Source organism: Linepithema humile, chromosome 4, assembly GCF_040581485.1.
Source record: "Linepithema humile isolate Giens D197 chromosome 4, Lhum_UNIL_v1.0, whole genome shotgun sequence".
NCBI lineage: Eukaryota > Metazoa > Arthropoda > Insecta > Hymenoptera > Formicidae > Linepithema > Linepithema humile.
Window position 1 is genome coordinate 8,824,603 of NC_090131.1, and position 25,010 is coordinate 8,849,612.

The 25,010-nt window shown below is 32.8% G+C and overlaps 1 protein-coding gene and 1 long non-coding RNA gene across 5 annotated transcripts; one reads left to right on the top strand and one right to left on the bottom strand.

The window, feature by feature from the left end:
• Positions 1 to 2,422: 2,422 nt before the first annotated feature.
• On the bottom strand, positions 2,423 to 11,128 carry LOC105669120 (uncharacterized). 4 transcript variants are annotated; one of them, XR_001100219.2, is made up of 6 exons: positions 10,966 to 11,128; positions 9,880 to 10,461; positions 9,734 to 9,786; positions 8,893 to 9,599; positions 8,606 to 8,760; positions 2,423 to 3,788 (listed from the first exon to the last, which is right to left on the bottom strand). It is a non-coding gene; the product is annotated as an uncharacterized lncRNA (long non-coding RNA). The 4 variants fall into 4 exon arrangements; XR_010889922.1 differs by having other exon boundaries at positions 2,423 to 2,856; positions 3,754 to 3,788; positions 9,880 to 11,128; XR_010889923.1 differs by having other exon boundaries at positions 2,423 to 2,856; positions 3,713 to 3,788; positions 9,880 to 11,128.
• A 286-nt stretch (positions 11,129 to 11,414) lies between these two features.
• Positions 11,415 to 17,210, top strand: LOC105669119 (uncharacterized). Its single transcript, XM_012361894.2, has 3 exons — positions 11,415 to 11,637; positions 14,136 to 14,564; positions 14,961 to 17,210. The coding sequence occupies exons 1-3, from the start codon at positions 11,571 to 11,573 to the stop codon at positions 15,053 to 15,055; spliced, it is 591 nt and encodes a 196-aa protein (XP_012217317.1). The 5' UTR covers positions 11,415 to 11,570; the 3' UTR covers positions 15,056 to 17,210.
• The last annotated feature ends 7,800 nt before the right edge of the window (positions 17,211 to 25,010 follow it).

Consider the following 25,010-nt stretch of genomic DNA (forward strand, 5'->3'; position numbering starts at 1 on the left):
CCGACGTACGACGTCCAATATCCAATAAGAAAGATTGTTTTATATATAGCAAACTCTCTTATTGGATATCGTACATCGTACGTCGAAAATCGGACCCAGTGTAAGAGTGCCGTCACATACAGCCCGTAATCCGTAATCCGTACCGGAAGTCCGCAAAAGTTACTAGGTATTTCGTCCGTAACGTTACGTGTGTTTTTATCTCCTTGTGTCCCATGGAGCCGCATGGATCCTAGCAAAGATCTACTTGAAAAAATCTAACGCGCCATTAGTGGAAAACCTTAAGGGTGGTGCGGCAGACCACTATAATAATAATTAATAATAATAATTAAAATACTAAACTATACTTCTGAAATGTATAATCACATAAGTATAACTTTTCGTCAAGATTACTTTTGTGTTAGATAAGATAGTCATAAATATTTTTTTAAGTAAAAATGTGTTTCTTTTATATCAATTCATTCTTCCTGTTAATTAATTCTTCTGCGTCAAAGTATTTTACATGAAATAATTACAAAAAAAATATTTTTAAATACATTTTATAATGACACTTTTACATACAATATGAAGTAAAGTATTCAGTTTTAAATTATTTTAGCGGGATATTTTTGCATGTAAACACCTTTAAAGAAAAATGGATTAATGTAAAGAAATACATAGCTTTATTAGAAAACTGTATTTGCACACTGGACATATATATGTATACATATATGCACTTGTCCACAAAAAAGATCATCAATCCATTCTTTTTACTCATTCTGCGTATAAAAATTTTTAGTTAAGATTTGCGAATGCTATTTACAAAAGTTATATAATATTTATATAAATAAAATAATTAATTATTATGCATTTATAACATGTAATTTTTCTCGTTAATGTATAAAATTAGAATATATAAATAAATTAATAATACATTACATATATTAAATATTCTTAAAGCTTATTTTTATTGCAATTAACTCATGTTAATATGTTTTTATAGGAAAAATATTTTTCTACTAAAATTATAAAAATGTTACTTATTTTGTTTATATATTGCAATACACATAATATTTTATTATAATAGAAAATTTATTAATGATATATGTATAATTTTTATTAGTTTATATATTTTTATTTTACACATTAATGGGAAAAATTATATTTTGTATACGTTGTCCATCGAGAGAATATACCTCGGTCTGCGCATAGGAGAAATATAGCGGCCAAAGTGGGGAGAGCGTTGACATTGACAAGCTGCAAGAGTGCTACAGTCATGTGGAGTGGGAGGGGGGCTTTCTGTTCCGTGAGGGAAGACCTGCGCAAAACGGACGAGTTTTCGTCCGAACCAAGTATATTCTCTCGCTGAACGGAGTATAGATATTTAAAGTTAAAGTATTTCATTAATTTAAATATTATATACGTTTTATAAAAGGCTGTAAATTTCGGATTTCCGCTATCATATGCTGTCAAGAAATGCAACATCGCAAATTGGTTACGTTCGTCTTGAATATAGTATACAAACGCTCCCACATAGCAAAATTTCATCCTACGGATGTCCGTGAGATATAATGTAAAGGATTTTCAGATATCCCTGGGATGTCTGTACAAAGCCGTAGGATATCCGTAAGGCAACCGTGGGATATCCGAATGTCCGCTTTTCAGATATCCGTAGGACATCCAAAAATAAATCCCTGAGATATCCCTGGGATATCTTACATATGATTAAATTAGATCCCAACAATGTTTTCTGGATGTCTTTTTTTATCCAGATAAAATGCAGATAAAATCATTGAATATAGAATGGTGTTCATAATCCAATCTTATATTCGAAATTATTTTAAAACCTCATTTAATCAACAAAATGGTTGCGCAACATTATTTTATTAGTTGAATGAAATCATAAGACAATTCTAAATATAAAATCGGACTATAAATACCACCCAGAAAAATATCTATTTTAAATATTTATTTAAAATGTCTTTAAAAAATATATTTTTTAAGAAGATTTAAACAGAAATTGTTTAGTTTTAAGTTAAGGAAGCAATAAAACAGTAATCTTAATAAGTAACGTCTCTCTCTTTCTCTCTCGAAAAGTTTTATATTAATTATTATTTATATTTTAAAAAATTACGACAATCTCGCTTTAATGACACTACTATCAAGATATTGTTTTATTACTACTTTTTATTACACCTTTAAAACTAAACAATTTTTGAAACATTTTTTCAAAATACATATTATTTTCAAATATTTTATATAGACATTTGATATGTAAGTATCTTTATGAGCATAAAGGAAAGATTATTAGCAAAATTTCTAAAAATAAAAGCTTCTATTATATTACATTATTTTAAGAAAGACACATTTCAAAAAAGGTAAAGTACGTATAAGTAATATAAATAATAGTACATTTAAAGCATATTTTATCATATTATAAAATATGTAATTTTTAAAAAATTTTTTATTTACTATATAATGTAAAAATAGTCACAATAAAAATAAAATTTGTATATATAAAAACGAAAACTAAAGATACGTCTTGTACATTTCAAAATTGCACTAGTCACAGTGTTAGATATAAATTAATAAACTTAATATTACTAAATATTATAACTTAATATGAATAATATTACATACATAATATTACATACATATACATACATATACAATATTATATACATACATAATATTTTATACATAAAATTGCTAATATTATGTATAAATTATACATATAAACAAAATATAAAAAAAAGTATTGAATATTTTATTGTGCAGCATTCAGTTTTTTTATTTTTTCAGTTGCATGACGAAGTCATAATTTAATTGGTTCCGAAATTTCGTGCTCGGTAGCTTGCGGGTATTTTAATTGAATTGCACCTACAAATACGTATAAACATTTATACAGGATGTCCCATTTTAAATTACGTACCTGAATATCTTGTCAGGGGAGTCACCAATCCGAAAATAACCCTTACAAAAGTTGTTGGGTTCGGAGGGGGACATCCGATGATGACATTTAACCTAGGGTGTACATGCCAAGGTCATATGGAGATCAACTTTGTTTTTTTTAATGGGACACCCTATTTTTGATTCCAAAATCTAATAGCTGGTGTCAAGAGCTTTTTAAAACACTATAATAAAGTTATTTTTTATTAAGTACTTTTCGTGTTATGAGACTTGAAAGTTACAGCATTTTGACATAAAATACAAAATATCTTGTAAAACATTCAATTTTCGGGAATCTTACCTTAATACTTTTATGCACAAAATAATGAGACAAATCAATTGGTATAAAGAAGACACATAGTTGCTTTCAAGAAAAAATATGTAATTTGCAACATGCAACTGCATACTTTTTTTTAAAACCAATGTGTTTTCTTTATACCAATTCATTTGTCTCATTATTTTGTGCATAAAAGTATTAAGGTAACATTCTCAAAAACTGAATGTTTTACAAGATATTTTATATTTTATGTCAAAATACTGTAATTTACAAGCCTCATAACTCGAAAAGTACTTAATGAAAAATAACTTCATTATAGTGTTTTGAAAAGCTCTTGACACCAGCAATTAGATTTTGGAATCAAAAATAGGGTGTCCCATTAAAAAAAACAAAGTTGACTTCCATATGACCTTGGCATGTACACTCTAGGTTAAACCAATTTCATCATCGGATGTCCCCCTCCAAACCCAACAACTTTTGTAAGGGTTATTTTCGAATTTATTATGTTACCTTGTTTACGCAATAATTAATGATGACTTAAATATTAGTACCTTTGGTTTTTTTACTGTAAATAAGCAAACTCCTCCTGCAATATAATTTAAAACAATAATGTTGAATCCTATTTTCACTATACTATACATATACATAGTATTACATACGTAAAACTAACTTATTTGTAGAAATTATATATATATATATATAATTGTGCTATAAATATATATATAGCACAAAAATTAATATGAAATATATAAATAAAAATTGTAGTAGTGGTGTTCTACTAGCTAACATCTCTCAAACATAACCTTATTTATGATATATATAGAAAAATGACCTGCGTATGATAAAATAATTTTAGATTTTAATAATTATCTAGCAATTTAATAGTTTCTGACGCCTTATATGTTATCGCTTATGCACCTTTTTCCATTTTTTAAGGGAGAATCACAGCACAAAACTCACACTTCACTGCCTGCGTTAATCTCAATGTTCACCGATCTACGACACTAGAATTCGATTCGAGTTGTCGATCCGAGAAAGGTTAGGTAATCAAAAAGCGGTGCGCTCGTCCCTCTTTGCGCATGAGGTAACCTTCTTTCTATAGATCTTGGTTTTGTGCTGTGTGGATAATTGTGTTAATTATAACATACTTTTCCCGGGGGTTGAGCTACCCACCGGGCGCGTCTCCAGGTGGCGGATAGGAGGATGCCCAGTAGGTGTGAGTTTTCTGAGGGAACTTAGTGCTGCTGGGTAGTGGCGGTTATAACCTGGCCCCACGGAAGTAAAACCCTGTGGAGGGTAAGGGAAGACCGTTGCCGCGGACCAGCTCCCCAAGCCAAGTTGTAAGCCATCGTGGCAATGGCTGCATGTCACTGGGGGAGCAGTGTCGCGAATGATGCCTCTGGGGAACCGGGTGAAACCCCAGAGTATCCAGCCTTACCCACGCATGCGGGGCTCTGCGTGGGCGGAAGTCCAGTGTCCTCAAATTGAGGACACTGGACTTCAGACCATTTTTTGGGCTCGACAGAGTTGTCTTTCGAATAAGTGGAGCCCAGGGGGGGGTAAAGGGGGATAAGGAGGACCCCCCTAAAACGGTCTCGCAGCCAAATGGCGGAATCGAGAGGGATAGTCTTCACCCAGGTTAATCTGCATCACAGCAAAGGGGCCTTGGCTGTTTTGGCCAGGCAACAAGCTGGGAGACAAACATGCATATCACTGATGCAAGAACCCTGGGTAATCCAAGGTTGCATCAGGGGTTTGGCGGCCTGCGGTAGGCTCTTTAGGGCTCCATCAGTGGACCGGCCCAGGGCCTGCGTGGCCGTCAAGGGCATGGAAGCCCAGCTGATACCTCACCTGTGTTTCAGGGACGTTGCGACTGTAGAAGTGAATTTCACTGATGACTCCGGTGACAGGAAGAAAATGGTTATTTGCTCGGCCTACTTCTCTCATGACGAGGGGGAGGCGGTGCCGCCTGTACCGGTGATAAAACTGGCAGAATACTGCCAGGAGAAACGGCTTCCCCTGATCATGGGATGTGACGCTAACGCGCATCACACCGTGTGGGGAAGCTCGGACACCAATGAAAGAGGGAGGAAAGTGTTGGAGTTTCTAGCATCTACGGATCTGGAGATCCTCAACACAGGAGACGAGCCCACCTTCTGCACTATAGCGAGAAGAGAAGTGCTCGACATCACTGTCTGTTCCAGGCAGTTGATACAGGAGGTGGTGGAGTGGAGGATCTCGACGGAGCCCTCGCTCTTTGACCACAGGCAGATCTCCTTCAGGATAGCTAAAGCTAGGGGGAAGGAGATCAAATTTAGGAATTCGAGGAAAACCAAGTGGGACTCCTATAGGGAAAACCTGGCCAACAGTCTCAAAGGCTTTCCTAAGAGGCACGGGACAGAGGACGAACTGGAGACCTGTGTGGACTACTTGCAGAGGTCTCTGGTAAACTGCTACGAAAGTAACTGCCCCAAAAGGGCGGTTACAAATAGTAGAGGAACTTCTTGGTGGACCCCTGGACTGCAGGGTCTCAGAGTGGCGGCTCGTAGGGCCTGGAACAGAGCCAGGAACACGGGCCGCCAATCCGACTGGGAGCTCTCTAGGAGGGCACAGAAGGAATATAGAGACTCTGTGGTTAGGGCGAAACTGGAAAACTGGAGAAAGTTTTGCGAGGAAGTAGAGGGAATGCCTAAAACGGCAAGAATCTGCAGGATCCTCGCTAGGAACCCGGATGCGACTCTGGACGCCATCGCACTTCCTGATGGGACGGTGGTGACTGGAGAGCAATGTCTGGAGCATCTATTGGAAGTGAGCTTTCCGGGCTTCCATAGGGAACAGGGAGAGCAATTTGCATATAAGGAGCCGGGCTCACTCAGAAGAGCCCGACAAGCGGACTGGCGAATGGCGGCCAAGATTGTCATGCCCGAGAAGGTCAAGTGAGCAATTAACACCTTTAAGCCCTACAAGTCAGCGGGACCGGATGGTATCTTTCCGGCTCTTCTACAAGAGGGACTGGAACAGATCGTGGGCCCACTGACCCGAACCTTAAGGGCTTGTATCGCGATGGGCTACACACCCAGCGCATGGAAACTGGCCAGGGTAGTTTTCATTCCGAAGGCGGGAAGAACGAGCTACACCAAGGCAAAGGATTTCAGGCCAATTAGCCTAACATCGTTTCTCCTTAAGACATTGGAGAAGCTGGTGGACGCGTATCTGAGGGAGACAACTCTGTGGAGTCACCCTCTCCACAAGAATCAGCACGCGTATCGTTCGGGCTACTCCACCGAGACTGCTCTACATCAGACGGTAGCGTTTATTGAGGAGCAGCTGGAAAGGAAGGGCTACGCAGTGGGTGCTTTCTTGGACATAGAGGGCGCCTTTAACAACACACCGCACGAGGTAGTGTGTGAGGAAGCCGCCAGAAAGGGTGTCCCAATAAAGCTCGTTGAGTGGATCCGGGGCATGCTAGGGAGGCATGTGATGACTTCGCTGGGAACTGCAAAAGTCTGTGGGTGGGTGGGAAGAGGCTGCCCGCAGGGCGGAGTACTTTCCCCATTTTTATGGTGCCTGGTAGCAGACGGTTTATTAAGGGCACTGGACGATAGAGGCTTCACTGCACAAGGCTACGCGGATGACGTGGCAATACTTGTGCGAGGCCCGTTCCTAGAGACGCTTCTAGAGCTCATGCAGGGGGCACTGGAAGTTGTAGAAGAGTGGTGTCAGAGGACAGGGTTAGCGGTGAATCCACTGAAAACCGGTCTTACTGTCTTCACTCGCAAATACAAGGTGGGCACCATTGTGGGACCCACTCTTGGAGGAGTAAGGTTAGTTCCGACCGAATCGGTGAAATATTTGGGAGTTATCCTGGATAAGAAACTGCTTTGGGAGGAGCACCTTCGTAATCGGTGCAAAAGCTTGTGCCAGTATTTTTGGACGTGTAGAAGGACCTTTGGCCAGACTTGGGGCTTGAAACCGAGCATGATACACTGGATCTACACAGTCATACTTCGCCCCAGACTCACATACGCAGCCGTAGTATGGTGGACTAGGGTGCAAAAGAAAACAGCCATAGTTGCGCTGGAGCATGTCAGGGCTCTGATTTTGAGAGGGGCCCTGGATGCTATGGTTACGACACCAGTGGCGGCGATGGGCGTAATGTTCGGCATCGAACCATTTCATCAGGTGGTGGTGGCTGCTGCAGCAATGGCGGCATACCGTCTGAGATGCGAACTAAAATGGAAGAAGGGAGCCCGGCATACGAGGCTGCCGGAAGACGTTCTGCTGGATCCGATATTCGAGATGCGACAGGACAGAATACCTACTATTCGGGCTTCTGATAGGCGCTTCAAAGTGCATATACCGAGGCCGGAGGAGTGGGAAAAGGAAGGTGGAAACTTAGGGGCTCGAGTGCGTAGAGGAAATGTCTGGTATACGGACGGCTCCAAGACGGACACGGGCTCCGGGGCCGGCTTTTTTGGCAGTTGAGAGGGATGGAAGGAGAGCATTTCTCTCGACAGTTATGCCACGGTATTCCAAGCGGAGATTGTGGCTATCTTAAGCTGTGCTCAGACCGTACGGAGTAGGGTAGAAGCGGGAGAGCACATCAGAATTTGTACGGACAGCCAGGCAGCCATCAAGGCGCTGGGGGCTCCGATAATAACGTCGCGATTGGTTCGGGAGTGCAGGTGCGTTCTGAACGAACTGGCGAGAGAGAGAGAAGTTACCGTTACCTGGGTGCCGCGTCACTCGGGCATCCAGGGTAATGAATGTGCGGACCAGCTGGCAAAGGCGGGTTCAGAATTAACGATGGTAGGACCGGGGCCGGCCCTGGGAATCCCCTTTTGTTTAGGAAAGAGGAGGATCAAAGAATGGCTCCGCAGAAAACATCTAAAACACTGGAGAGTGGAATCTGAGTCCAAATGCAGACAGGTTAGAGCTCTGATGGGAAATACTCCTAATAGAGAACTGACTTGGAGCATAAGGGCTCTGAGTAGGAAAGATACCAGGACAGCGGTACACATACTGACGGGTCATGGCACCTTAAACTACCACATGTACAAGCTTGGGCGTAGCGATACATCCAAGTGCAGGGCATGTGGAGACGACGAGGAAACAAGCCTTCATGTGCTCAGCGACTGTCCTGCACAGGCAGGGTTGAGACACAAGATGCTGGGCTCAGCACTACTTGGGCCCGAGCAGATCAGGAAACTGCCGGTGAGGGATCTGATTCTCTTTTGGAGAAAAACAGGTCTCTCATAAGTAAGTTTATGAGGGGAGGCACAATGGACAATGTCTGGGTGCCGCGGGCGGTGCCTCGAAAGAGGAACGCCCCCCCGTTACAATAATATATATATATAACATACTCTTTAAACTTATGTTTATAATATTTTTATTTTTAATTACCTGTAATAATGCTAGCAAATGTTGTGTCTTTCGTTGGTGTTGATTGTTTTTTTCCTGTTCGCGACTATTTTTTGTAACGTTATTATCTAAAATAAATTTCAGAATATTTCTCGTCTGATTAGCATATGTCCTTCAATTGTTGAAATTTTCTTTTTCTGTAACATAAAAACCAGATGTAAAATAGTGATTAATTTATTCAGATAGAATACTAAATTCTATATTGAAATTTTATATTGAAATGCGCCATGATAGTTTAGTTTTAAAGCAACATTGAATAAAAAGCTTACAAACTGTTTTCTGATTTCCCTGTCTTGTTGAAACTTCTCTTCAAATTTGCAATAATCTTCTATGGCCATCAGAGGTAAAGGAGGTAATCATTTTGTATCACCAAGAGTGCTCTCACATGCAATGTCCTGATAAATAAGTATATGTAATTACACACAATAATAGTATTAAATTATACGTAATAATATCATTAAATACATCTATTTAATGAATTATATTATACGTATACTATAAATATAAGTACAGTATTTCATAATATTATTTCATATATAATATATATCTATGGCTTGGTACAAAAAGTGTCAATATCAAATTTCTGCTTAAATGAACCAAGACTAAAAATGTGTTTGAAAACTTTTGTATATTGTGTCTTCAAGAAATGGTAATGTCAAAATCTAAATAAAAATGAAGGTAATAGCTTCCACTTATACATCAAGTTATTTAATCATAAACTAAAAAAATTTTTAACTCACATATTTCTAACAGACATATCTCAAGTTAATGAATATTGACATTGTCACTTCTTTTACCAAGCCACAGATATATATTAAGAATCAAATACTTATCGGGTTTTTAGCATTTTTGTAGTATAAATTTTTTCACATTGTGACGACAGATCATGCTCGATTTCATTTCCGCTTGTTCGCTGCGTTTCTGCTGCCACACTGCTGGCATATTGCTAATATTTTACTCACTGAGTTCAAGCATACTGCAATAAAATTATAGGTTACAAAATTGTTATTATTATTATAGAGTATAAATTATAATTTTAATTTACCCTTACTTATAATTTTATATGTTTTATATATTAAAATAGTAATTAATTAAAAAAACAATGATTACCTTGGAATAAAAATGTCATTTTTGACCCGGTTGATTGAAGTGGTTAATCTAATCTAGCAACGTCAAACAGAGCGTAAGAGACTTATATTGGTTAAAAAATTATTATTATAGAATATAAACTATAATTTCAAATTACTTTATATTACCTTATTATTATTACTTGACAGTCCATCGCCTCATCAACTTGGATTCCTTGATGCCTTTGTTTTACAATATTTTATTCAAGCACTCTACAATTAATACGTTGTCTAGATCGGAGGATAATTTTACTTGTGGCTCATTTTTTTATGAATTAAAAAAAATTATTTAAGTCAAACTATCCACTCCACAAGTAGGATCATTCATCGGTCTATATTAGACATAACTGAATGAAATTGTAGGTTATGCATCTCTTTCAGAATTGCCATAGCAGACGACTTTGTAAGTCCTTTTAGTGACGTGTTACAAAAGATCCATCAGACGTCTGTACATCGTCTTTAGGTAATGTCTCAAAGACGTAATAAAAAAGACGACTATAGAACGTCATTAAGGCATGCGTGTTGTGTGGGTGTATTTATGCGCTAACAGTGAATGAGTTTTATAATATAATGTTTTCATTTTCTTTAGAGGAAAGTAAAGAAGATGACTGTGAAATTTTATGCAGTGTTAACTGTTTTCCTTCTCCTTGTCTTCAATAAATAAAAATATATCTTTGGCTTCTTGAAGTTTTTGTGCTACAAAATTTAAATCTAAAAATAAAAAAAGATTTTTTTATTTATATTATACTTTTGAATATTATTTTGAATATTAGAAATAATATTTTAGATAATTAATATGTTAAAATAGCAATAAATTATGATTTTTAATATTTGTAATTAGATAAAAAATATTAATAACATTTGTAAGAAAAATTACTAAAAGAGATTAACTAAGAAAATTATTGTAATATTAAGGATTACTATTTCCAACGTCGGTTAATTTTAACCGAAGGTTCTAACTTGTCGACAAAATTGTTAATATGAATAAAATATCGTCATTAAAATAGAAAAAAATTTCAAATTTTCATTACTTTTAATGACAGTATTTTATTCTGCATATTAGCAATTCTATTAACAAATTGAAACTGTCGGTTAACGGACATTGGGAAAAATGATCCTAAATAAAATAATTACTTTCTTCAAAATTTTACTTCATCAGATGTTAATTAAATATCGTAATTTTTTCCTGTATGGAAATCTCTTTCAATGCTTTACCTTGTTCGAAAAAGCGAATTAAGCGAGAAATGATGATGTAAACGCTTTCGAATTATGACGTCATTATTAGGTCTGTTCTTTATAGCTGAATTGGCTGCACTAGTTCAGAGTTTATCTTTCTCCTTCCAATGTGGAGAGAAAAAGATAAACTCTGAACCAGCCAGTTCAGCTATAAAGAACAGACCAATTGTACTGACAGCGCCAAAGTGAACGGCAAAAGCGACGCTTGTGTATTCTTTCAGTACAAAAGCGAGCAAGACGAACACCATTGCCGTTTCGGTTCTAGGTTTGGTAGGAAGGAGGTGGAAAACAGTACGTCCACTCTCTTCTGCAAGCCGAACGCCGAGCACACACGGACGCGTGACGTACGGACCTCGGTGTGTGTATGTTGCTCTTGGGGGGAAAACTGGCATCCCTATTTTTGCATCGAGCGTCGTAGCAGTTGCAAGCAGCTTGAAGCATTCGAAGTCCGGCATTCGAGATATTGGTCACATTCCGGCCTAGCAGTGGTGTTTGTTGTATGTGTTGTACATCGTTGCCGTGTGCATTCTTAACATTCGAGAAAACTTTGATTCTGCACAATTTTCGATACTATTCGTACTAAAATGAAGTCGACTTACGTGATTTGCGCCTTACTGTGTGCAACGATGAGTTTATTTGTGCTGGCCAACGGTGAGTTTTCTGATTTCCGACATTATTGTGAACGTGTACATAGGCATAAAACCATCGTCATACAGATAAAATGCGTCATTCTTACGCGCGTAGTAACGGATTTATGTGTGATAATGGATGACGATTAGACAGCGGCTTGATTTTATTCCGCACAACGCCTACCTATGTCGAATTACTGATAGTATTTAACGTTTTTTCGAGAAACATAAAAAAATCAAAACTTTTTTTAGAATTGCATAACCGCAATATGTTCTGTCCATTTTCATAATATAAACATTTCGTTTTCCAATCTCGAAAAATGCAAGAAAGTATAAAATTGAGATGAACAAATTCATGGTTCTATAATATATTCCTTTTTCGTGACCTTTATTAAGCAGCGACAACAGCGGTTTCAAGCGGATTCTTGTAGCTATTGATCTTCCGTCGACTATTTGTCGAATTTTCTAGATTTGGTTATGTCGCACGATAACGATCAACTAGCACGATGAATTAATGCTTCGTTCAACATAATTTGTTCGCATTGCATGCCCCAATCTATAGCATACGTAACGTAATACTATAGATTGGAGCATATTGGAGCATGTTGAGGCATGCGACGCGACAAACCTAGGTGGTTTTCCACCAAGGAACACAAGTCGACACAAATCGACACAAGTATCACTCTGTTGTTTTCCAGCAAGAAAAACAAGTTGACACAAAAGTATTATTCTCTCTGTTGCTCATTGAATATCGAACAAAGACAGAGTGATACTTGTGTCGATTTGTGTCAACTTGTGTCTTACTGGAAAACAACCTTATTAATGTGACTGTCAATAATTGATGTATACATACTTTGTGCATGTATCTAGTCGGAAACGTTACGATCGGAATAATTCCTGTTTTTGTAGTTTTTTTTGTTATATACATTCTGGTAGGTTTTGAAATGATCGAAATAATTTCCGCCTTTTTTATTTTTATTATCATTATTATTATTTTGTATTTCTATGTAAGATGTCAAAATTTAAATTGATACAGAATTATTCCATACAAAAATTGAAAGAATTACATGATTTGTTAGTTACTTAATGTAAAATTGAGAAACTATCACGACAGATAAAGTTTAGCGAAATTTTTTGGAGATTCTCTGGAGAGATTTTAAAAAATCAGGGAATAAAATTTTAATAGAAATATGAATTTGTTTTATGTCTAATATTATATTAATAAATCAATTATAAATATTTGCCAAAGACACGTAATGTTATATATATGTTTATATATAAATTACTAATTTCATTTAATGTTAGAATACAAATGATATATACACTTGTTTTATATATATACATACATACATACACACACACACATAACTTCTGAGAAAAGATTAGTTTACAAAAATAGATAAATAATGTTTTTAATATATTTATTCAATTAATAGTTGAAAACAGATAAGGGTGGACTTCCGAAAAGCTATCACTTCCGATTTGGCTGATATTCAGCCTAAATACTTATTTTATCTAGTAAATAATATTTCCAAACGGATTTTTGGCGCAAATGCCCCCCTTCCCCCCTTCATCCTCAAAGGTAAAACTGTTTTTGTTAATTATTTCAGAAAGTATTCATTGTACGGAAAAAGTTGTCAAACAAAAAATGAAGCTCATAAAAAGTTTGACAAATAAGGTCCTATACATATTTTACCTAACTCCAATATTTTAGTCGTTATTATCAAAAAACTTGCAAAAGCCCCCATAGGAGGGGCGGCACCCACTGCATCCATGCATACACTTTACAACGCGAAGCGAGGTTCCACATGGGTTTATGACTTTCTTCGCAAAGTGAGATTCAATTCTGACCCTATGTGTATAGTTTTTTGATGGTGGAGTCCCCCGCAGAGGGGCGGAACACAATGCCTCCAGATTTTTGATAATAACGACTAAAATATTGGAGTTAGGTAAAATATGTAGAGCATTTTATGAGCTTCAATTTTTGTTTGACAACTTTTTCCATACAATAAACACTTTCTGAAATAATTAACAAAAACAGTTTTACCTTTAAGGGTGGTTGAGGGGCGGAGGGGGGCATTTGCGCCAAAAATCCATTTGGGAATATTATTTACTAGATAAAATAAGTATTTAGGCTGAAAATCAGCCAAATTGAAGATGATAGCTTTTCGGAAATTTATCCAAAGATAATTTTAAGTCTTTATTTACTATACATAATTGAAATATATTTAAGTTATTTGTTTTATTTGTCTTATTTGTTAACATATTATAGATCTACCTTTTTGTACTTTATTCCAATAAGTTCTTAATATAAACACAATAAATTAATAACATCATTGCAACTCTGGATCTTAAGTTATGTACATTTAAAGAAAACAAAAATCATAAGTTATTTTATTAAATAAAAATTTTTGAAACATTGATAAAATATTCTCAGCAGTGATATGAAATGTGTACTATAACTGAAGTAGTTGGTAATGTGTTAGGAAAGTAATTTGTGGATTTTTTTTATGTATTCAGGTGCAGCACCGGGAAAGTCTGTGACTGAAAAACAAATATCGTCAAGCACTACAGTGGAGCCACAAAATAATATTAATACTAGTGTTGTTAATAATACAACAGTACCGATTACAACAACTGCTTTGCCTCAAATTAATACTAATGCATCTATTTCCACATCTACTACTTCTACATCTATTACTCCTGCATCTACTACTCTTACATCTACTACTTTAGCATCTACTACTCATGCACCTCCTACTCATACATCTACTATTCCTACATCTACTATCTCTACTAAATTAACCGAAAAGACTACTGTAACACCACCGGTAACGAGCACCAATGCTTCAAATTTAATACCTACTACGACTCAATCACAAACGACGGCAGTACCACTTCCACCGTCCTCTTCTAAGGATCGTCATTTTGATGGGCTAAGTTTCTTTGGTATATAAGAGATAATTTTTATAAATTAATAGACATCTTCTATAAGATGATAAATATGATTAGACAAAACACAAATTGAACTTGCATTGAAATTTTACATTAATTTACTTTAATTATTATTTACTTAATACTTTAATTATCATAGTTGAAGTAAAACATAATACATAAAAGATTGTATTTGTATTCTCAAAGACAATCGTGTAAATAGAAGAAATATTGACATATAACATTTAGCTATTAGCTCTTATGCTATTTCTCATGTCATTTAATATATAAAAGTTTGAATTGTTATAAATGTATTAATATTATATCAAAAATATTTTTTAATATATTTTTGTCATGTTTATTTATTAAAATTTATTGTATTAAAGTAATTATATGTAATTTTTTTTGCAGGTGGCATTATTCTTACTACATGCCTGATGGCAATCGCTGTATTTTCGTGGAAATTCTACAGACAATGCAATGAAGGAAATTATCGTACACTGTGATAATGTACAAGGCTATAACAAACTTTCGACAATGTAATCACAGTTAATGGAAATAAGAATACTACGATAATTATTTTATTGTAATAATATTGCGTATTTTTATAACGCAGATAAGTGTTGCGCGGTTTAAGTGCTCTTAGTAATGTAATGTGCAACAAGTTCCGTTTTTCTTGATCTATATCTAGATGTGTATGTTGTGCGCGCACGCACATTTACACACATTCACACGCACGCACATGTTTACACACACATACACACACACACTGCGCGCGCGCGCGTGTGTGTTTGTAAAAGTCAAATCTCACAGGTATCTAAAACGACAACATCGTTTATATGCGCGTTTTATTAGTGGGTTAAAGAGATAGGATGTTCATAAAAGTTGGAATCAAATTTATACAATGTGTTAATGGAATCCAATAAGTGAATAAGTGAATAAAGCGAAAAAATTTACTTACAATTAGAAAAATCTCTCCTACAATACATCTCAGCAATAAACAAGCCGATAAAGTATAATCTAAATTAAATAATTATCAAACAATTCTACTCATGAATCTTTGAACATTTATAACTTTGGAATAAAACATTTTCGAACATGAGTTTATATAAATTTTATTCATCTATGGGAACTTCGTTAATACACTATACATTTGATTCCAACCTTTACGGATATCCTGTGTAACTAGTTGCATGATGCAAATAATAGGGCAGAATTAGAGAATGCAAAAGGAGAGCGGTAGAATAGAAAGGAAGCAGTAGAAAGTGGGCGTATTAAATGTGCAAACGCTGATGACCAATGAAACATTCCGCGAAGAGAACGAAAGATAGATTATAGTTTTTTAAACGTGCATTAATTTCCACTTTTTATTAATTTTAGCTTAGACTCTACACAATTGTCAGCGAAACGCAAGTTGTATCTTTAATCTATGGTAAGCTGTACATATCCTATGGTAGAGTTGTGTAAGATTTGATTTTTCTATGAACCAAGAAGGAGAGAAAGTACTTGACATGAAAAACAAGAGCTCGATATTAGAATCTCAAAGCATAAATCATACGATGTCGATTCAAAACAAATTTGCAAAATATTTCGATTTTAGACAGACGTGTCGTGTGATTAATTAATAATAGCAGTGATTTAAGATTTGTCGAGAGCACGATGTGTAATACGCCGAGTAACATGGGACTGCTATCGAGAACGTTGATAGAGTCATGTGGTTGACCGCATGTGACCTGATAACTTTCTTCGTATACGGTGAACGCTTTTGTCGCGTCTATTTTGCTATACAATATTTTTTTCAACAAAATAATGCGTAAATGTTTAAACATCTTAACATTATATTAAACAAAGTAAAATAAATTTTTTACTTATTATTTAATTAGTACTTTTTAAATGTAATTTTATGTTGTATATAATGACAGCAATAACAATTTTGTTTCTTTGATTAAATAATTTTACCATATAAGCAATATATGAACAAGTGATTATTTACGTGTTATAATCGTTGTCATTCTTAAAAACTTGAAAATTTTCAAAATGCTTATTTATCAAATTGAAAGCTTAAATATTTATGAACAATATAGTTTGTTTATATACGTTCGACAATAAGTTAAATTACAAAAAAATCCAATCGAAAAATTTTCATATTTTTTTTATTATTTCATTTTATTTCATTTTATTTCATTTTTTTTAGAACATATTACATGAACATTATAGATTGCAAATTAGTTCACCGTATTTATCTTATTTTTCGTAAAAAATGTGACATAATTTTAAATAAAAGTGTTATATTAAGTAATTTTACGAAGCAATGTTCTAAATGTCTTATTTCTGGCATATATTATGTAATGTTGATGTGAAACCTTAATTTCTTTGGTTATCTCAAGTTATGTCATATAAGTATAACATTGAAGAAACCAACGACAGCATTATATAGTGCTTAATCTTACTAGTAGTTTTTCCTATACGACAAGGCCATTGCATTATAGATATTTATTTTCAGTTGTGCGATGTGCTTTGCTTCATTGATACTTTTCGCCATGAACAGAACTTTGACAAAAGATCCATGACATCTATCTCGGCGAAACGCATTTGTATTGACTCATTTTTATTTTGTTATCATTTGCTCTTCGTCAAAATACAATGTTTAATTACTCATTATTATGTGTGTGTAGCAATTATTTAAAAATATAGTATATAAAAAGAAACCTTTAATTACAAAAATATATTGTGATTAACGATTAATTATAAAATTAAATATAAAATTTTTCAATCGTGTTATTGATATGTAATTGTATTGATTAATTGAAAGATTTGGTGTTGGAAAAATATTTTTATATTTTATAATAATAATAATAGCACGGGTTAGACGAACAGTTTTCTTGCAACATGATGACAATTATTTTAAAACGTCGATGATGCGCGAAGCTCGTGTGCCTCTGATAAAAATAATCAAACGCCGCCCGTTTTACTGCTGCATTCTCGAAGGTTAGCGCGGTTTTAAATACAGAAACATATTCTTGCCAGAAAGAGTATTGATCACAACTCCTCAGCTAACGTTACATGTACTTGACATTTCTGCTGCAGTTTAAAATTTTTATATAGACCCACGACTTTAATTATCGTTTTACACTGAGAGAAATTTGTTTCTTTCAAATATACGTATAGATCCAAAATGTAAAGAAAGAATAAGGAAAAATGAAAGAATACGATTGACACGAGAAAATCACCGATTGTTAAGAATTCGCGCGTGGTGAGATGTGTTGTTTCGTCAATTTAGCAGTTAGTATGTAATATTGATAAACTTTGTCACTTGCTTGTTAAGACGCAATAATTCATTTAAACATTGAGAATCTTCTGAGTTCTTTTCCAGAAAACAAACGCGGAATCGTTAGTAGTAAGTAATCGAATGTAGTTCCGTTACTTCGCAATGGTTTTAGAAAATTCTAACGTAATGTTTGTTAACGTACTATAAAGTATATAGGAAAATGTACATTAATAAAAAAGTCATTATAACAGATATATAACGAATAATGTGATAGTATAAAATGTTCTAATCAGAGAAACGTTTTTCAAATTTATATGTATTATACGAACGACGAACTATGATAATTATCGTAAAAACTACTATTTTTATTCTGCACATAATGAGTGTACAATTATCGCGTTATAATGTTTCCAGAGAGGCGATAGCATGTAAAACCCACTGAAAAAAACCAGACAGAAAAATAAGCAGGAAAGAGATAGCAACGAAACGAGCGTGCTATAACATAAAAAAAGACCATTAGTGTGATGTGATCTCTTTTATGCGAATGGTTTGTGTTGTGTATAACGTTAGCACACAGTGCCGCGTGGGCGTGGAAGTGAGGAATACACTCAGTATAACAACAATATGAGCTTTAATGCAAATCGTGGTGATTAGTACAACCTGTATGCATCTCTCAAACTCAGAGAGAGTTCCCCCGCAAGAAGGTAGGTGTACGCAGACGCCAGCGCTGTCACGCGGTCTCTTCCTTAAGGCCTATCCGCATGAGCCATTGCGAGGCTGGCACGCGACGCAGTGGCGCGTTATATGAACGGCCACACAACAGTTTGACAAAAACATACTACTTACAGATTGTCCCAAATAAATCGCAAATAATTTTTTCATATAAATTATAGAAAAAAGAAGTAAAACAATAAAATGCGATTGATTTCTTTCAGGAAATTAACGCAAGATAAACTTTCTTATAAATCTAAAATAAAAGTTTAATTTTCTTAAAGTTTTTTTGAGAAAGTGCACATTTAATCTATGTAATGTTAGATTAAAAAAAATCTGGATAAATAATAGATCATAAAATGCAATTAATATAAAGAAAAATTTATGAAATTTTATATATAGATTTTGAAATGCTTGCAACACTTTGAAATTATAGATACGTTATTTTTAAAATGATTGGATAATTGCTTTTATTTAATATAATCTGTATATGAAAAGATATATGAAACAATTGCATAATTAGAGTCATGTGGTATGCAGGTATAGTATACTATAATGTACATATTTTTATTATTTTTAGCGAATCAAATATCACTACAATTTCTCATCCCTGATGGAAATATTTTTCTGAAGATATAACGAAATTTTGCTGAAATATATTTGAAAATCTCTCAATTGACTTCATTTCATCATCATTTCATCAATATTTCAGTAAAAATTCAGAGAAAAATTTTTTTTTTGTTAATATTGAAGTATTTTTGATGAAATTTAATTATGTATCCAGTTTCAGGAAAAAGTTATTCAGCACTGTTCGTTGTAGTTCATTAAAATGCATACAATGAGAGAGAAAAAAAATACACTGTAGTAACTCTGAAAGAGCAAGGCGATAAACACATATGCAAAAATATATAGTACAATAAACAAATTTCGTTATATGCACTCTTTCTAAACAGAAAACAAATAAGATTCCTGATGGAAATATTTTGCTGAAAGTACTATGAAATCAATGAAAAGTAAAATAAAAGTTTTTGAAAAATTACTGAATATATTTCAAAATAAATCATAATTTTCCGTATAAAAATTTAATGTAATACTGTGAAATATAAGGAAAGTTAAAATATACTGCTAAAAAGTAATGTGCTAATAAGACTGTAACTGTAGTCAACATCGAGCATCTGTTACATTACATCTATGTTATAATTTCGTACTCAACAATGTAAATGCAATATAACCATGTGTTATATTGTATTTGCATTGTTGGCTACGAAATTATAACATAGATGTATTGTAACTAATGCTCGGTATTGACCAGGAATGTATACATAAGTATATCTTTTTATGTATATTTATTTATTATTTCTTCTTCATTACAAACTTGATAACGATACTTTATAAAAAAAATTACTTTTAAGATAAAATTAAAACTTTCTTTGTAATTATAAAATTACACTATTTCACGTATTTATACTTTATATCAGGTATAAATAAACAATTTTATAAATTTATTTACAAATATAGTAAAAGAATCAGATTTTCGATATAGCAGTAATTTTCAAGGATACTTTAATAATTTTCCCTACTCCCAATACCTAGCAAATTGTACAAAGCAAAATTTCGGTAAGCATCAGTAAATTAAAGAAATAAGTAATCTTCAAAGTATAATAATTCATAAAAAATTTATTATAAATCAATATTTTTTGTCAATTTTCTATGAAAATCAGCAGAAATCGCAAAATTTTTCAATAATTTCACAAATTAATTTCATAAATATTTCAGCAATTTTTCATTAAAAAGTAACACAGTTTTCAGTTTAATTCAGTAAATTTCATAATGTCTAATATTTCAAAACTCTTATTAGCACATTACTTTTTAGCAGTATATTTTAACTTTCCTTATATTTTACAGTATTACATTAAATTTTTATACGGAAAATTATGATTTATTTTGAAATATATTCAGTAATTTTTCAAAAACTTTTATTTTACTTTTCATTGATTTCATAGTACTTTCAGCAAAATATTTCCATCAGGAATCTTATTTGTTTTCTGTTTAGAAAGAGTGCATATAACAAAATTTGTTTATTGTACTATATATTTTTGCATATGTGTTTATCGCCTTGCTCTTTCAGAGTTATCTTAATAACACAATCAGCAAAATTTGAATAAAATTATCGGTTACTTCAACTTTTCAATATTAGGTATTTTTGCAATATAATAACAAGTTTTGAATCAAAATTTAAAAATAAAGTATTGAACATGCATTTGCATATGTATCGATCTCATATTAAGCAAAGCATGGTAATGAGCATTCGATGATTTGTAACACCTTATATAAGCATTAATCATTAATAGGATTGAAAAGTCAATCAGCATTGGTGTAACTAGGAGATTTTTCTAGTAGGAAGGCCATAGCCCTTTCTACCTGTGAATTTTTAATTCCTATTGTGAAGTCTTTTATTGTCGGCCATTTAATGATAGGGTAATAAAAATTCTAAACCAAATGAATACATTAAAATACTTCCTCACGTCTTTCTCACGTCAGAATTTTGTGCTGCGCGCCAAAATTATTTTTATTTAGATTAATTACTACTTCCGCGAAATTTCTGCGGCGGAAGAAGCCTGGCCCCCCCTGGACCCCCCCCCCCCCCCTAATTACGCCAATGTCAATCAGTGATTGGGAGGAAAAAAAGATGAGTAGGCGCTTAGAATTTAATATGTTCACTTTTTTTTTTAGCAATTGTGAGAATTTACGGGTGATTATTTTCAACGTCGATTAATTTTAATTGACAGTTCAGATATGTAAAATCGCTAATATGAAGAATATTGTTATCAAAGCAGAAAAAAATGTTAAATTTCTTTCCCTTTTGATAACGATATTTTATTCATGTTGGTAATTTTGTAGATTGCTTCAACGGTCTACTAAAATTAATCGAATAATAGTCACCCTATGTGTTCTGCGATCTCTCTCTTCTCTCTTCTCTGTTCTGCTATCTGTACTTATTGTTAGAAATTCTCAGGATGTCGTCACAGAATTACTACATATTGTGCATAATCGCACTGGTTTATTGCGATTCCTCAAGTTGCGGATGACCAATGTGTACAGAGTTGCGGATTTCGCTTTAATGGAATAAAGAGCGATATACGAGTTTTTAACGGTATATTTAAATTTTTATCGCCCGAATAAACCGCCTATATCCTATTTTTCATGATAAAAGAAACGTAATAGATTTTTTATTTTAGAAATTTTACTCTGTTTTAGCACAGTATGCATCTGTTTTTTAAATGTTCGTACAGGATTTCATTATTGGTAAGATCTTTTTTAGAAATAGATTCAGCAATTAATGAAAAACAATACAAAAGTTTACGTAAACTTGTGTGCAATTTGAGTTTATTAAAATATTTTAACTCTTAAAATTACCCGCATGTCTGTGTTATTTCAAAACTATGATTGCTAATGTTACTCGTAATAAAGTATGTGTGATTAAATTAAAACGTTTTTTATGTGTAGAATTTTTACAAAATACGGTGTCCGTAGATTCTTGAAAGTCGATAAATTTAAATTTATATGTTGAAACTTTTCCATAGTTTAATATGGTAAACTTAATATTATTAAATATAATTCTCATCAAACATAATTTCTAAGGATTTTTATCGTTTTTAAATTTAAATTTATTATAAGAATTTAAAAATTTAGAAATTTTTTGGGAAATATTACTTTTTTAAAACACAAAATAAAATTGATTGTATTTTGAAATCTTAATTCACATATTATATTAAAATTAAGTTAAAACTTTGTTTTGAATTTAATCATATTATGCATTTAGTTTTTTATTTTTTATGTTTAAATTACAATTTAATTTTACTTTTTAATTTTTCAATTAAAGATTTATAAAACTTCCTTCAAAAATTTTATATAAGCTTTATTGTTCAATATTCTAATTCTCATTTCAATAGTTTCAAAGACTCCCGTATAACACGGGTTCGTATCCCAGGGAGAACAACAGGTCTAAGAAACATCTAATAGACGTCTATAGACGTTTATAGACGTCTATTAGACGTTTTTTAGACCTATTGTTCTCCCTGGGATAATACGAACTCGTATAACACGATAGAAAACAAGTGGCAGTGCTCTTATAATAGATTCGTATAACACGGTAAATAAGTCTACATTTTCACATTCGAATGGAAACTATCACATGAAATCTTTTTCCGATTTTGTTTTGTTTATGACGCATTACATCAAAATAGCAGTCCATCAGCATTACATTAGAGAGTAAATAAATAACAATAAAATTGTAATGAATGTAAATGCAATTGTATTTTTTTTAACGCAACTATGTTTTTTATTTAAAATTTTATCTCTTCTTATTATTCTGCATTAAGAAACTGATTCAATAATTACACTCAACCGCAAATGTATTTGATGTTTAATATCAAGATTTGTTATATTATAATATAAAATATATGTATGTTATATTATAATATTAAATATTATTTAGTTTAAAGCGTCAAATTATTATTATTTTATTTACTTTGAATTAGATTGTTACGTTAAATTATGACCACTTTCAGCAGTTTTAGTCAATAAAAATCAATTTTGCTGTTACCTTTTGATACTGTAATGGATTTTAAAAAATTTAAAGGCCGATTATTCAATGTTTCCAACGTTTTCTTACAATTAGCTATATACCTTTACAGTAAAATTTTTAGATTTTGGAATTAGTTTACAAAATGCGAAGCAGATAACGCTGTTAAGACACATGTTTTGGCGCAGGGAGACACATTCGTGTGTTGAGATACATCTTTTTTATCTTCTACGGAGCTTATGTCGGCAATACAAGAGAAATCATATTTCTTCGTATAATCCTTCGATTTTCTTACCTTCATCTCTTCTCATTATCCCTCTCTCATACTCTTCTTTCCGTTTTCATTTTTTTCACAGTTTCTCCTAGAAATCTTTTACTTTCTTCTTTCTTCTCCATCTTTTTTTTTCATAACTCCTTGTTCACTCGATCTACTTTCTTCTCACACATTTCATTTCTTATTGTTAATGAAAAATTAAACAGGAAGAAGAGATAGGGATTGTATCTTGTAATGCATGAAAAGCGAGAAAATTTATGACGTCCAATTTCGATCGAAACAAATCGTTTCACTTAATTATAAGCTGCAATATTGTTTATTTTCTTTTTTCATAATATTATTCTTTATATGTCTTTTTCAATTTGTATATAATAGAAAAATTTGCGATGTTTAGGTTGTCATATCATAATTTGCGCCGTGAATTTATTTATTTAATCTAAGAATGTCTCGAAACATCATCCGCAACGTGAATCGACGCGTAACCGATTAAAATTACTGACGCAAAGTGTTTATTACATACAAGTATATACCCGAGTCGAAATTTTTAGATTAAACCTACAAGTTTTGTCGAATTTGGAGAACCAATGTAAGCTTTAATTCATATATATAGATATAACATTACATTGGCTATTGCCCTCCTTTGATACTAAAAATTGTTACTTATTGCCGTTTTTTCCATGTGGAAGCTCAAAAGAGTACCTACTGAGAACCTCTAAAAAGGCTCCAAATTCTATAAATATGTATTTCTAGAAAATAAATATTCAAAATTACTTAATAATCTATTATCTCATATACTCTACTTGCATTTAATGTATGGATTTTGATTTCAATAAACAATATATTAATTATTATAATTTGCTTAACTGTAAATAGACTGCTATAAGCAAATATTATATAAATAATATTTACTTATCTCTTACATATCTATCTGCAGTTAAGTAAATTACATAATTAATGTATTGCGCTTATTGAAATTAAGATATGCATTAAATACAAGTAAATGTGGTAATAGAATATTAAATAATTTCGAATTATAGGTCAAATATGTAATAAAATATTAAATAAAATTTTAAATTTTAATTGTTTTTTGTTTATTCGAATAAATTTTTAGTTATTTATAATACTAAATATAATACTGAGTTGCACTTAATTTTTAAAAATATTTTTTACTATTTATTTGTTATTATTTATTTTATATTATAACATTTATTATATTAATCTGAAATAATAGAAATTGAACTCAATTATAGATTAAATATTAATATTTTTATTGCTAGAAATTTCGATAAGATTTGGAGATTCAAAAGAGGTAGGAGTTGTAAGAACGAAAGTAGGAATTGTATATTTAACATCAATAAAAATAAGGGTTTTCTAGGACAACAAGATTAAAGAAAGGCCAAAAGAAGACATAACACTTTCAAGATAGAACTTGTAGGTCAAGGAACATTATTAGAGGCACAAATAACCATGTATGAGGTTTATAGTAGGTTTTAAATTTCGACTCGGGTATATGCAGTGCCTTAGACTTTTAAATATTTTTACATAAAATACATCGTGCCTGGATATTTGCATATAAAGACTATTGATTAAAAAACTTTGAAATAACTTATTGTTAATCTAGTA